This window comes from Gossypium hirsutum, chromosome D13, assembly GCF_007990345.1.
Source record: "Gossypium hirsutum isolate 1008001.06 chromosome D13, Gossypium_hirsutum_v2.1, whole genome shotgun sequence".
NCBI lineage: Eukaryota > Viridiplantae > Streptophyta > Magnoliopsida > Malvales > Malvaceae > Gossypium > Gossypium hirsutum.
Genome location: NC_053449.1, coordinates 64513258 through 64529125, shown reverse-complemented (window position 1 = coordinate 64529125; position 15868 = coordinate 64513258). Strand labels below are relative to the sequence as shown.

Below are 15868 nucleotides of genomic sequence, written 5' to 3'. Positions count from 1 at the left end.
CTATAACGTAATAAAAAAACTAACATAACACGTCATACCATCATTTCATACAAAAATTTACGTCAAATTTCACTAGTCCCTATTTTTTTCAACAATTTCTTTTTTATTTATTTTCTTTTTACTTGGAAGAAGAAGAAAAAATAAGAAAAATGGAAAGAAGAGAAGGGAAAAGAGAAAGAAAAGTTTAAAAAAGAATTTAAGGCAAACCAACAATTCATAATCTCAAACATTATAACCAAAAACATAATTATAACTCCCAATACAAAATTAAAATTGCAGTAAAGTATCAAGTTCTACATGGAGTGAAATTAAAAAAGAACAAAGGAAAATATCAAAAATTTGACTCAGTAGAAAAAGCCAAGTACTTTCCCACCAACATTCTTCCTTCTAGCTTCTTCATGGTCCATGATGCCAGCAGATGTGGTTAGCACAATATATCCAAACTGCAATAAACAAAAACATTTACACACAAATACCATTAGATGGCATTCTTAGTTGGAATATATGAACATTTAGTCCCTGAACCTGACAAATTTTCCCACTTTGGTCCTTGAACTTGTCACAACTTAATGGAATCCAAGGTCAAGGATCAAATTGGGAAAAGTTGTCAAATTTAGGAAAGTAATGGAACAAAAAGAAGTTCAGAGACCAAGATGAAAAAAGTTGCTCAAGTTATCAAGTGAAACATACGAGTGACCGAATACTTGATTAAACCAAAGCAAGCTTAAGCAATTCAATCTTTTTACTCAAACCAAGCTTGAGCTTTTCTTTGGTCCTTGAACTTGTCACAACTTAATAGAATCCATGTTCAAGGATCAAATTGGGAAAAGTTGTCAAGTTTAGACACTAATGGTCCAAAAAAAAGTTCAGAGACCAAGTAGGAAAAAGTTCCTCAAGTTATCAAGTGCAACAAATACAAGTGACCAAAACTTTTTCTCGAATCAAGCTTGGGCAAATCAATCTTCTTCTCAAATCAAGCTTGAGCTTTTAAAAGGAAACCAAAACTCAATTGAGATTAACCCAAACTTTGAGCCTCAAATTACAAGTCGAATTCGAGCTTCTTATATCTTGAGCTCAGCTTAGCTCAATTACACCCATACCTGGACCATGAGTAAATAGGACAGGACATGGCACTCAACATGACACAAGACAAGATAAATAATGCTAAATAAAGTTGTCAATTACTGCCTATTATATAATGTTACTACTATAAATAGATATTTAGTTCTCACTGGCAAAACTGAAAATTTAAGCACCGTAAAATGTATTTACTTCCTTTCTTAAGATAGAAATTTATTGCTCTTACCAAAGCAAGACTAATAATACACAATGAATAAACATCAAAACAATTTTTAGCTTACTTGTCTAGAAGGAAGTAGCCTAGCAGTCCAACCCTCAATCTCTTTGACTCCGACATCAAAACGAGGACTAATCACCCCACACTTGTTTAGCCTCCCGTTAAGTTCAACCACAATTTTGCCAGACCTGTGGTCATCAACATACTCAAATTCTCCGATGTAACCTGCAATGGCAATAGAAAAAAGAAGAGTAAACATATAAAGTTTTGAGAAAGTAACTCATGCTTTAATAAATAAGCATTGAGAGCATATAGTCAACAAACCGTGCTTCTGCATAACCAAAAGGAACTTGATGATCACTTTCGAGGAAGGCCTAATCATGACCTGTCGTTTGCCCCTCTTCTCCGCATTGTACATGCTCTTGAGTGCATCGTTTAAAACACTGACCCTCACCATCTTTTCAAATGCAAGCTGCTGCTGATTTTACAATGAACATAAGTATATAACAAATAAGCATTTACAGTTAAACATACACTACATAATCATCGAACTGGATTTCAAAAGCATGTATAAATGTAATCTTCATAATTATCTCTCGATTTCATAAACTCATTCAGTTCCTATTTAATAGTGAATCTGAAAATTTTCCTCTTTCACATATATAATCATATCAATTTTCAACTAATTTACATATAATGTATATGTAACTTTCTCAGAATTTCATACCGAATGAAATCCAAACCAAAACCTTCAAATATATGTTCCCAAAGCACAGCTTGGATAAATAAAGCATTAGTTACTTGCATTATCTTTCAAGCAAACATTGATTCCCCACTATCCCAAAATCTTATTCAAGCAGTAAAGAAAAGCCACAGTTACAACCAAAATCCATATCTTTTTGCAGGATATTAACAATTATTCTAAGCCACTTTATGCTAACTTTATATGCCATTCATAACATATAGAACCGATCGATTTCTAGACTTGCCTATATTCTCAAAAATTCTTTCAATTTCATTCTTGCATGCAGTAGATCAATAATATACAAAATGGCAAGATAAATTACAGATAAACGTATAAATTTATGAATTATTAAAATCAAACGTACGGGAATAAATAAAAAAGTCAATACAAAAGTTACCTATCAGAATAGGGATAAATTTAATAACAACGATGAAGCTTGAAGAACTAATTCGGATCTAAATTTGAGAGGAACACGAATGTTTACCTGAAAGCAAAACTGGCGGCAGCTTAAGGGTTTTGCTCAAAGAAGTGTTGAGATACGTAAAGGAGAGCTAGGGATTTTTCGGCTTTTTAAGGGCTCGCTAAAGCTTTGAGTTCGCAATTACGAAAATGGCCCCTTGGGCCGGAAAATGCCCAATGGATCGGATTTAATTGTCCATCCATCCATTTTACACGGGGTCTATTTTAACTTTAGTATCCACTTCGGTAATTTAAATTGGACAATTAGGTCCCTTTTGGTTCGTAAATTCAGAAAATGTAAAAAATTGATTAGCACTTTAAGATTGTGTTACATTATCAAATTTTAACAAAATTCAATTTTAGAGACTAAATAGACTTAATTACTAAATTCAATGGTGAATATTTATATTAACCCTTTTACATCTCATCAAATAGAAAGCCTTAAAATTTTAGAATTCAACAATAAGGTTGCCATGGGAAGCACTTATAGTAGTTTGTGGGTTAGCGTTTATTGATAAAAAAAAACACACTAAAAGTGGTTGTTAGGCGGTATGGAAGAATGAATAGACCCAATTAGGAGTGTTCAAGCGGTTAATAGATTGGTTAATCGAATTAAATTAGTATTTAATCAAATTAATTAAAATTTTTAATTTTTTAACTGGTAATTGAATTGATTTTTTTTTGAGAAAAATAACAAAACTGAAATATATCGGTTAATTCGGTTGGTTAATCGAATTAACCGAATTTTTTTTTGTTAAAGCAAGTATAAAACATATCTAAAAAAATAAATGGATAATGTTAAATTGAGTACGTAACCGAATAAACTGAATTTAAACTACATGTAATTTGTATTATTAATTATTAAGTCCAGTTAATTACCTGATTTCGAATCGAATTAACTGATAACTGAACTTCCAAAAAATCATTAACCAACTTTTGATCGAATTAGATTAGTTAACCGACCGGTTAACCGAATTAGATTATAAAATTTGAACACCCCTAGTCTTGATATCAAGTTCACTAAGAATAATAAGTGGAGACCACTTGGTAGACCTACCAAAAAATAATAAATGAGACTTAGGGGCAATAGGTATCACTTCCAGCAAATTGAGCAAGAAATGGTATATCTCATTCCTCCTCTGCTCCACGATTAGATGGTCCAGTTCTGGTGGTTATCTATTGAACAGATAACTTACGGGCGAATTTTTAATATCGAGTCCTCCTATTAGCGGAAACATTCATGTGAGACAATCGTGGCGGATTGTCATATCTTTTATATACGGTTCTGCTTACGCGTATAGCTCACACATAGTATTGGTTTTCAAGCAGGCGAACTCATAAAATTAAATTTGAACCTCCAAATGGACCAGTAATCTCCTCACCAAAGAAAATTCCATAACTATTGTGGATGCAAGGTGTTTAAAACAAACTGGCAGACCACCATAGCTTGTATTGGCCTACGTACTTCCATGTAAGATAATCCTTGTAGACTTTCGCATAAGATCTTCCTTGCAGACTTCCCACATTTACGGTAGTGCCATAGCCATGGGTTTGCATTCGTCCGACTAAGGGTTCTAATACGTCCCTCGAGGGACTCTTAAACATTTCATAAATGGCACTATTACGTCCTACAAAATGGGCTCTCATATATGGGTATGCACCGAGTCTTCATATCACTTAATTTCCTTTCTTGACTTGGTCTAATTAAACCTCATTCAAAGCCGCATAAATATAATGCATATGCAATCCTATGTATAACGCCACATAAATATAATGCACATCACTCACACATTCCTCCAATAAAGGCTACAACTCATACGACAAATGACACGCCAATTCCATTAACATATCATAAACATACTTATTATCAGTCAATCATATCACTTAGTATGCAATAACGCGTTACGCCAAACAAATTGTTTACTCAATAGAGTTAGCTTACAACCATACAACCACATCTTATTAAAACGTACATCACACCATAACACTCATTTAATCAATCATGAACAGATTCATCCAAACAATATTTGCACTCAATACCCCATGCACACACAAAGAATTAACACTTTGCCACCAATTGATTCACCATTGGTAATACTATATCATATTCGATACTCTTATGACACAGAGTACATCCATTAAGAACTGAGTTCGAAAACTCACTTGGGAGTTGTCACCAATTCCATATTCTAAGGTTTTTTCCCTTGCTACACGAGTCTCCTTAAACAATACAACATGACAATTATATCAGAATCCAAATGAGACCATTCATTATCATAAAAACCACAATTTCTTTGCATGTAGAGGCCATTTGAGCGATTATCCGCCATTTACCCCAAAACAGAACAGAACTAATAGCTTATTGAAATCCTTAACTATCTTTTTTTTTATTGAGTCTATTAATGCAAATATATTATAAAACATACTATCATGCAAGATTTCCTATTGCTAAGACTAAATCCTTAGTTTCAACCCTTCATGCATGATCATTCCTCAATCTTTTTTTCTTTCATGGCAAACCAGAGAAAGTAGACACAGAAAAAACAAAAGAATCCTCTCTAAAGAAGAATGCTTCTTATATATATATAGTCCTTTCGACCCCTATCACCAAAACCAAATCACAACTATTCGGAAAAACCTTAATCGTCACGTCTCTCGGTAACATATACTTAGTTAAATACTAATAGGACTATGGCTGAAACCTAACTTTTCCTCAACTATCTTGTTACTTATTTTTATTTGCAAAAAGAACTTGCCAGATTAGTGAACTTTTCAATTCAATACACAAATTCTTTTGGTATTTGAGACCTTACAAATTTGAGTGTGACAATTTTAGCATCCAAAAAATATTCTCATTGAATTATCACTTAACTACGATGTTTTCAAATTAGCTTGGAATCCACGACAACACACCAAAAGCACTATCAAAGCCTTCATTCCTTGTCCACTGTTTTATCTTTCTTTCATTTTCAGCTTTGTCCCATCCTCTCTAGTGAAAAAAATAAAGATTTTTAGGGTTTGAAAGCACCCAAAATAATTATTTTGGGGTTTTAATGATTTTGTATCTCATTCACGTTACCTCTAAATGACAAGGATATTATGTGTCAAAAAATTAATATTTAAAATTCCATGTTATATTAACACAAAATAATCCATGCCATACACTTAACTATCACATCACGAACTTGTTAAATATTTAATGGAACTAAACTTTTAAAAAATACAATTCAAATAATTATTTTATAAATTTTTTAATTCAAATGAATTAAGGTTCCATTTGTTTCAACGTAAATTTTTTTATAGAAAATATTTTCAGCATTTTTTTCGATGTTTGTTTCATGTGAAATAGGATGGTCAACAAAAAAATATTTTTCAATTAACATAAAATTACCCTCTTATCCCCTTAAAATGTCTTACCATTTTTTTTTTGTAAAATATTTTTCAAACTAATAAGGCTCTGCTTACTGTAACACCCCCATACCTGACCCGAACATTGGGTCAAAGCACCGGGATGTTACATTCTCTACCACATTCTTCACTTATCAAATATTTTCTTATTAACTTTTATAACTTTTTTATTTAGTCATTTTTGGTCATAAAAGTTCATTCTTCACTAATTAATCATATTAAATCAATTTCCTTTATTGTTACACTTTAATCACATAATTTATCTCAATACATTGTTTCACACATCAAATTTCTATGTAATTCACTTCTACTATTTCATCAACATATTTTCTCAAGTTTAACAATTTAGTCATTATCATCATAAAAATTCTATATATATTTTTTTATAAATTCACTTTTATAATACTTAATGCATATTTCATCATCTCATAACACATTCACTAAACTTTTATCACAATTTTCTTGTTCGCATATTAATTTGTTTCACACTTAAACTTTTTGTACATTTTTCAATTTAATCCCTATTTCCATATAATTTATTTTTCACCATATAAGTACTTTAATCAAATAATTCAATATATTATCTTATTTCACATAACAAATTTTCATGCATATTACTTCTCTTGTTTCAACTATAAAATTTACAAAGATTACAAGTTAATCCTTATTCATTATTTATTATAATTTCACTTTAACATTACTTTGTAATCAATTCACAACTTATCGTAAATCTCAAATGTATATTTGTTTCATTGAAAACAACTTTTATGAAATACTTTCAGGAAATCTGTCAAACCTGGAAAATAATTTACACAAATTCATCTAAATATAATTAAAAAAATAAATAATTTTCTAAAAATTATTTTTAGTGAAACATACTAAGCGTAATTGAAAACTTAGTAATAGTTAGCTATGTAGTTTATGGAAGACTAAATAAATTTTCAATTGTTAATCCAATTTTTTCGGAGTTTGTGGAAAACTGTTTCCCGCGCAAACTTTCACCAGCTTACCACGTCAGCAGTCCGCGTCGCAAAACAATAAAACCATCTCCACCGTCAATTTACTCCCATAAACTCAAACCAATCCAACGGTCCAAACTCAACACGTCGCCGATCCTCGTGAAACACAAACATCCAATGAAAAACTTCCCACTTACGCGTATATAAGTAACCTCATCTATCTTCCGCTCCAAATATCTGATCCCACGAACTCTTCAAATTCAGTTTTCAAAACTCTATTTTCTCCTAAACCCCAAACGAACCCTCAGAAATGGCACCAAAAGCCGAGAAAAAGCCAGCAGAGAAGAAACCAGCGGAGGAGAAGAAAACAGTAGCTGAGAAAGCTCCGCCGGAGAAGAAGCCAAAGGCAGGTAAAAAGCTACCGAAGGAAGGCGGAGCAGCTGCCGGAGACAAAAAGAAGAAGAGGACCAAGAAGAGTACCGAAACCTACAAGATCTACATCTTCAAGGTCCTTAAACAAGTTCATCCAGATATCGGTATCTCAAGCAAAGCTATGGGCATTATGAACAGTTTCATCAATGACATCTTTGAGAAACTTGCTCAAGAAGCTTCGAGACTCGCGAGGTACAACAAGAAACCTACTATTACTTCTAGGGAAATCCAGACCGCTGTTAGGCTTGTACTTCCCGGTGAGCTAGCGAAGCATGCCGTTTCTGAAGGGACTAAAGCTGTGACTAAGTTTACTTCGTCTTGAAGAAGGGGATTTGTACGTTTGTCTTTTTAGTTAGGGTTTGCTTTAAGTTGATGTTTGGAGATTGTGTATTGGAAGATGGATTTACTCGATCCTGATGTGATTATATAGTAGATTTAAATGGAATTATTTCACAATTTCGCATTATTTCTAGGCATTTGTTCGTTTTTCTAATTCAACTAATGGGAGATTTGAATACAATTGAAGTAGAATTTTATTATTTATTTGGTGAAACTTGTCGAGGATGTTTTTAAAATGATTTTATAATTGCGGGTGAATCATCTAAAGAAAGTTGAGACTCTGAATCAAAAAGCCTTGAAGTTTGGAAATGTTTGTCAAAATTGCAATGATGCCCCTGCAGCTCCAGTACTATTTTACTTTTTTCCTCTGCTTTTGTTGATGGAGGCAGTGACCTTTTTTTCAAGAAGGAAAAGCTCTAATTCAAAGAGAGTTGGCCGATACAAACCAAAGGAGGATTAAAGAATTATTCAATAAAATAAATAATTAACCAAATTAATATTTACATATTTTTGTAGCCATCATAAATTTACGGTGAGTTTGGATGGGTAATACATTTATTTACGTTAGTGCAAAAAACAGCAGTGATGGTGAGATTAGATAATGTAATGATATTGTAGCGTGAGACAAAAAGTAAGTTAGACATACTACATCGCACCGAATCGTCCATTTAAACCAAACCTTAGAATGGATTTACCTGACAAAGAAAACCTCCAGCTAAACCCATATTTAGTGGATTAAGCTTCATACTTGTGCAAAGGACATAGTTTAGTGACTGCCAAATAGAGCTTGTTACAAAAAAGATGAAAAAACATAGGCACATCAAATCTTTATATCCTTTCTACATTTTGAATTTGACCTTTTTTTTTTCATTTATAATAATTTCTCATCGACTTTTTATATTTTAAATTTGAGAGCCAGTTGTGGATATTAAAGGATGGACGGTGCGTTAATATCCGGTGAAGTTAAAAATAACTGTGCCGATGAGATTAGTTATTCTAGCGATGAGATTGGATATTGTTGGAGAGAGATTAGAAACAACGGTAGAATGTGTGTTTAGACTCAAACACAATAATAACGGTTAGGTGATAATAGAAAATGACTACTAAGAACATTAGATTAGAAATAATATATAATAAAAAAAATTAAAATTATTTTACTTTTTTGAAATTATTAAAAGTGTGTGAATTTATTAAAAAAATTAACAAAATTATTTAACTTATTAGAAGAGTAAAATAAAAAAAAGGAAAATGAATTAACTTGGCATAAGGAGTATGTATATATAATAAATGGAACAAAGATAAAAAAAAAAAATGTAAGCCGAATGAAAACGATAACGCAGCACGATTAGACAATAAAGTGCTAAAATCGTGCCGTAATAGCTCTTTTTTTTTGCCTTAATTTACAGGCTTTCATTCCGCCTTGCATTAACTTGACAAGATTATACAAAACATTAGCCATCATAGGCTTGCCCGGAAAAAGTTGTCTTTCGCATAGCAAATAGATTAGTCTTCGCACTTGAGCAAAGGACGTAGTCTAACGACTGATTGTCAAATAGAGCCTGTCACGAAGAAAATCGGTTGGTGAATGGCGGACGGAAAAACAGAGACCTCAAATACTATATTATTCGTAGATTTTGAATTTAGTTAAATTTTTTTTATTCTTTTAAGAATTTATTCTGAATTTTTGAGATTTTAAATTTTAAATCCAACCATGATCCACATTAAAATTCGGCACTTTTCTGACCTTAATATGCGGGCTTTAATCCGGCCTGCTGGTTTGGGCTGAAATAGAAAACGAGATATACAGTGCGTGGGAGATAATTTCACGAATCGAATTAAGCTCCGAGTCCGAATTGGAAACCGACTGCGAAAGCAACCTCATCCCGGGACATACCCGATATTTCAACTTTCATCCACGTGTCGCATTATCAGTGGACAGACCTACCCTCTCTCCCACGACCTCATCATCATACGAGTCTTATCGGAGTAAAGCAACTAAAACCTTAGCGAGGAAAGTATAATAATAATAATAATAAAATTTAAAGGAAAATAGAAGCCATTTATTATATTATTATTTTCTTCGAGTTTTGCCTTCAGATTCTCCCTCTTTGTAAGTTCAAATCTACAAAGCCATGGTGAGTTTCTTTTTTTTTTCTTTTGCTTTTTTAAAATAAAAATTCAGTTCAACTGGTATTTGCCTGATTCGTACTTCTTTGACTTACTGTTGATTTTTTTTCAATTTTAAAAATGTAGATCTGATTATCACGTTGAACTTAGATCTTTAACTTAGTTTGAATTTCTAAAATATTTGATTGTTGGATATGCATTTTTGGGATTTTTTTTTCTCGGAGTAGATGATTTGATTGTAGAATAAGTGTTCATTGTTTGATATATTGCTTGTCGATTGATGTTTATTTGTTGTTGTTTTGGATTGTTAATTTCGTATAAAATGTGAGTTTTTCTTTTTTGTAGCTAAAGAAATTCTTTCTGTTAATCTCCATGGTCCATGGATACAATATTAATAAGCATTATAATGTTTAATGAAAATGATGTAGTTTGGCTTTTAAATCCAGTAAAAATATTCATGATTTTTATGTTTTAAATTGGGATCTCATTGTGGATAAATCATAGTTTTTGTGAGTTTAGATTCATTTATTTAACTAACTCCTCACCTCATCACAGAATTGATATCCTATTGACATGCATTCTCTCAACTGCCTTTATTATTGTTGTTGTTGCTTGAAATTGTCTCAAATAAGTCATTGACATTCATCTCTCATAGTGGTCAGTTTGATTTAATACTCTTTAAGCTTAGGATATTGCATTTAGGCATGTTAAATGTGTAAGAATTTCGGGTGATTTCAAGTTTATCTTGGGTTTGGATTGGAGTGAAGGAGGGAAAAGGAAAGGAAAGTAAGGGAAATGATCATCTTTTCCTTTGTTTGGATTGTTTTTTTTCTTTTTCTGTATTCAAGCAAGGGAAAGGAAAAAATAGAAGAAGAAAGAAAATGATTATATTTGTCATCTTCTTTTATAAATTATTGTATGAAAAGGATATAATTGTAAAAATTCATTATAATGAATCCTTCTCCTTTCCACTATTTAGCCAAACAAGAATTGTTAAAATTAGTTTCCTTTCCTTAGTCATCATATATTTTCCTTCTGCGTTGTTTGGTTTTACCACTTTTAATCCAAACACAGTGTTAATGTTTATTTTCAAAGCCCTGGAAATTAAGTGGGTATTGGATGGCCTGGAATGTTAGATTTGTGGATTGGTTGAGGAAGATGGGTCTCATTTTCAGAGCTTGATTGTTGTTGCTTGAATTTATCTCATAAAGTTCGGAATGTTGCACATAGACTTGTTAAATGTGAGAAGTTTGCGTGATTTCAAGTTTATGGTTTCAAAACCTTTGAAAGTCGGTGGGGATTGGATGCTCCGGATGATTAGATTTCTGGGTTCGTTAAGGAGGTTGGTCTCTCGTTCTCAGGAGTGCGATAATGTTTATGAAGTTTCGGGTCACTGACCTACCATTCTCATTTTTCTATATGGGAGAGAACTCATGAACTTGTGATTTTTCTAGTTAAGCATATCTATGATGTCATGTCCGGGAAATGCTTGCCAAAGTGAAAGAAAAGGAAAAGATGACGGATTAATTGGTAATATATAGTTTGAAGGGGTCGTCATTGTTGTAAGTAAGCTTATGTATGCTACGAATGTTTTCATTACAGGCAAATGCTGCTTCTGGAATGGCCGTGCATGATGACTGCAAGCTGAAGTTTCTAGAGCTAAAGGCTAAAAGGACATACCGCTTCATAGTATTCAAGATCGAGGAGAAACAAAAGCAGGTTGTCGTGGAAAAGCTTGGTGAGCCAAGTCAAAGCTATGACGATTTCACTGCTAGCCTCCCTGCCGATGAGTGTCGATATGCTGTATACGATTTCGACTTTGTGACTGCTGAGAATTGCCAGAAAAGCAGGATTTTCTTCATTGCATGGTATTATTATTGTATGCTTTAAAACTAATTAGTGGTTTCTACATTTCAATCTTTGCTGTTTATACGCCTTTTTGTTTGCTTGTTTGAAGGTCTCCGGACACATCAAGGGTGAGAAGCAAGATGATTTACGCGAGCTCAAAGGACAGGTTCAAGAGAGAGTTAGACGGTATTCAAGTAGAGCTGCAGGCAACCGATCCCACCGAGATGGGACTCGATGTCATAAGAAGCCGTGCCAACTAAATCGGAGTCTCCGAGAGGCATGGGTATTTGAATTCTTTTCTGCTTTTGCTTTTAGTGAAATGTTAATACGGTTGCGGGAGGCGGTAATATCGACCTGACTGAACTTTGATATTGGTTTGTTGGGTAAGTTTTTTTTATATAGAATTCTTCAGTCTCGAACAAATTATATGGGTTTGTTATGCGCAGAGGTTGTATGACCGGATGTGTTTATAGTTTGATTCATTAGAACCAAAAGTCTATCTACTTCAATGGTATGAATATGACACTATTTCTTTTAGGTTTGTTCCTGCATGTATAAAAATGGATATTTCGGTTACTCGTGTTGCTCGTACGGATTGAAAATGGTGGCCTGTGGGTGTTTGATTCGATTCCGTATGTGATTGATCTGAAAATGATCTTTGAATGCTTTCTAGATTGTAGGATTTAATCTGATATGCAGATGAAATGTTAATGAAGCTGGTCTTTTGTTCCTTGTTAAGATTTCTTATTTCTACAATTTGCTTCATACATTTCTCACGAGTTTTACTATGTCGAACCCCAAAAACCTATCCGTTTAATTTGAATCCAAACATCAATATGATTTTATCATTAGAAAAGACTCGTAAATTGAAATTATTCAAATTTAAATGGCTCGAACAAATGAATTAAATAGAAAAGGATTTAAAATAACTTTACCATAAAATTTGAATGACTTGTCGATTAAGTTTTAGTTCGATTGACATTAGCATTACTCCTAATGAAGGAGGACGTGGATTCAAGTGTGTTAAAGTGAATTATGCTCTTATTTATGGGTTAAGTATTGTGTCAAAAAGAGCAGTAATATAATCCGAATTTATAATAAGTTGGAAAATTTTTGAACTTAAACTTATGTAAATTAAAACGGCTAAACATCAATTCAACATCACCCGAGTCTTATCTTATATAATTTTTTTTTCTAAATTTACAATTAGCTTAAATTGTATAGGTGAATTTTATTTAGAGTTATTCAAATTTAAAATAAATTAGGTTGAATACGTTAAAGTAATACTCTAGCTATGTTTAGCAATGCTTAAAAAAAAATTTAAAAGAAAAATTGTGCCAAGCAAGCAACTTTTCAAAAACACTTTTACTCAGAACTTAAAAATTTTAGCTTTTCTTGAGCCAAAAGCATTTTTTGAAGCATTATTATTTTTTCATTTATTTAAAATTACAAATGCTGATGTAAAATTTTTAAAATATAAATATTACCTCTTTTCAAAACTTTAATCTAAATATATGTAATATTTTAGTTTGTTAGATTTATGTTTTCTATGTTATGTTAATATTTAAATTGAGTTATATATTTAAATTATATTTTAAAATAAAATCATTAATTAAAAAAATTATTTTTTTGAAGAAAAAAAGAAAGTATTTTTTAAAAGGATTCAAAATATTTAATTACAAATATTTAATGGTTATATTTAAATATTTAAAATATAATTTATATATTCTAATTAAATTTTAGAAATAATTAATATTAATTATTTAATCATATTTAAAATTTATATTTCATATATTAAAATATTAACAACAAGTTGCAATAAATTATTTTTTATATAATTGCTAAAATATCATAACATTAATTAATTTAAATATTATTTAAATATATATTTATTACTTTATAATATCATATATAAAATAAATATTTTATTTATCAAAAATACCTTTTAACAATAATACTAAACATTTAAAATTTAAATCAAAATTTTTGAAAGTATTCTTAAAGCACTTTTTGAAAGCATTTTCTAAAAACATTTTTTAAAAACAATACTAGCTCATCAATCCGAACTCCATAATATCCACCAACAAAAACTCGCCACGTCCCAAAATTAATTCCCGCGTAAACTGTCCTCTTTATCATTATCATTCGTGGCCGTCGATCCCATTTCCTAATCTATGGTCATAATTCTCCACACCATCGATCCGTGTCTTCGAGTACTATCCAATCAATATCTTCCATTTAGCTTTATATATACAAGACGCCCCGCCTTCCCTCCTTCATCACCGCTCACCAGCCACAGCTACCAAAGTTTCCCAAACTAACTTTTAAAGCAAACAAAATTTGCCTTTACTAAATGGCCCCCAAAGCCGAGAAAAAGCCAGCCGAAAAGAAACCGGCGGAGGAGAAGAAGACCACCGTTGCCGAGAAATCCCCGGCGGAGAAGAAACCGAAGGCCGGCAAGAAGCTTCCAAAAGAAGGCGGTGCCGCCGGTGATAAGAAGAAGAAGAGGGCCAAGAAGAGTGTGGAGACTTACAAGATCTACATCTTCAAGGTTCTTAAACAAGTTCACCCTGATATCGGGATCTCAAGCAAAGCTATGGGGATAATGAACAGTTTCATTAACGACATCTTTGAGAAACTTGCTCAAGAAGCTTCGAGGCTCGCGAGGTACAACAAGAAGCCCACGATTACTTCAAGGGAAATTCAGACCGCCGTTAGGCTCGTTCTTCCCGGTGAACTTGCGAAACACGCCGTCTCTGAAGGTACCAAGGCGGTGACTAAGTTTACTAGCTCTTGAATTTAATGAATTTTGGGGATTTTAGGTTTAGCGTTTCTTATGGAGGTTCCTTTTTGAAATTGCGTTGATGTATGTAACTTCTTTTTACTGATGGTTTTAAAATTGTTGGAACCATGAAATGAATGTGTATCCTTTTGTCTATGTTCAGGAATCGAAATGTTTCTTTGTTTAACTATGGCTGTAAATTTGCTTTGTTGCTCGTTTATTAATGGTTCCATTTTCATAGCTTACTGAGTTAAATCCCAAGTTCTAACATTGCTCCATTGTTGCTTTTTCTATGCTTATTTTGATATATAAAAGAGTCTGGCTTCAATTTGCAATTTTAAACAACAATATTGAAATGAAAAATTTCCATTTTGAATAATGCTAGTGCATACCACCGCTTGATGATTTGATCTTGAGCATCACTCTGAAGGCTCGACAAACAAGTTAATTGTTTTATTCTATTCTCTTAAAAGGTTCATTTATATCTTGCACAAATATCCAAATTTCACATGCTAAATAATGGCCAATTGATGTTTTGTATTATCATAGTTTGAATTGGAAGTTTATGCCTGTTTCATAACATTCACAACAAATTTTTTGGGTGGTTAATAGATTCAAAGTAGAAGTATTCTTAAGTTGGATTGATATTTGGTTTCATTATTATATGATCTTTAATTAGCCGTCATATATCTATCTTTTACTATAAAAAACATCTCTCGCCACATCTAAGTGAGCATAATGGAATTGTAGGTCATGTGACTGTGTTGTAGGCGATAATTTAAAGATACAATTGTTGAAGAGCCTCTGACTTCGGTACAAGATTTATTAGTTGTGAATCATACTATGTTAGTGCCTACTTAATATTAGTAAGTTCATGTTTCTTTTTACCGAAAGCTTCACTCTTTTAAATCTAATACTCCTAAGAGTTCCCTTCTTTTGAAGACAAACTTTAGGTGTACCAAGCTATGCTTATGTTCTTTTAATTACCCAATTATTTGAATTAGTCATGTTTGTTATTTTTGTCCAATTCCTTTAACTGCCAAAAACTTTTTGATGAAAATGAAATTCGGTTGGTTTTTTCAAGAGAAGTATTTGAAATGTTGTTTGTTAAGCAATTGATCAAACCCTTAATAATTGAAGATATTGTTTCTCGAGGAGGGTTGTCTCTTGTGCTTTACCAGAAACTAGTGTGTCGTGAGTGGTAGCCTTGAAGGCTTGGTTCATATTGGGAGTGTTGTAATTGTATGTGAATGTACAGCCACCCATCAAGAGGCGATGTAAGTGTCTCGTCTTTGGTGGGATTTGAATCCTTGAACCATACATATAAGTCACTTGTTTGGGATATGGTATCACTAGGGTGTTCAAATGATTAACTAAATTGAATTAGTATTAATTGAACTTTTTAATACTTTAGCTGTTAATAGAATCGAATTTTTTTTTAAAAAAAGTTATTGAACTAAAATATTTTGACT

General features: G+C 32.2%; 2 protein-coding genes and 1 pseudogene across 4 annotated transcripts; 2 read left to right on the top strand and 1 right to left on the bottom strand.

Moving 5' to 3' along the window:
* Nucleotides 1-195: 195 nt before the first annotated feature.
* On the bottom strand, nt 196-2703 carry LOC121202910 (40S ribosomal protein S15a-1). Of its 3 annotated transcripts, none has more exons than XM_041109664.1 (4): nt 2527-2703; nt 1622-1772; nt 1362-1522; nt 196-443 (listed from the first exon to the last, which is right to left on the bottom strand). In XM_041109664.1, the coding sequence occupies exons 2-4, from the start codon at nt 1752-1754 to the stop codon at nt 345-347; spliced, it is 393 nt and encodes a 130-aa protein (XP_040965598.1). In that variant the 5' UTR covers nt 1755-1772; nt 2527-2703; the 3' UTR covers nt 196-344. The 3 variants fall into 3 exon arrangements, with proteins under 3 accessions (XP_040965598.1, XP_016719658.2, XP_040965597.1); XM_016864169.2 differs by having other exon boundaries at nt 1622-1775; nt 2527-2601; XM_041109663.1 differs by having other exon boundaries at nt 2440-2579.
* A 4383-nt stretch (nt 2704-7086) lies between these two features.
* Nucleotides 7087-14583, top strand: LOC107932364 (histone H2B.v1-like; annotated as a pseudogene).
* LOC107932275 (actin-depolymerizing factor 2) lies at nt 9597-12190 on the top strand. The gene is made up of 3 exons (XM_016864278.2): nt 9597-9774; nt 11369-11634; nt 11724-12190. The coding sequence occupies exons 1-3, from the start codon at nt 9772-9774 to the stop codon at nt 11872-11874; spliced, it is 420 nt and encodes a 139-aa protein (XP_016719767.1). The 5' UTR covers nt 9597-9771; the 3' UTR covers nt 11875-12190.
* Nucleotides 14584-15868: the final 1285 nt, after the last annotated feature.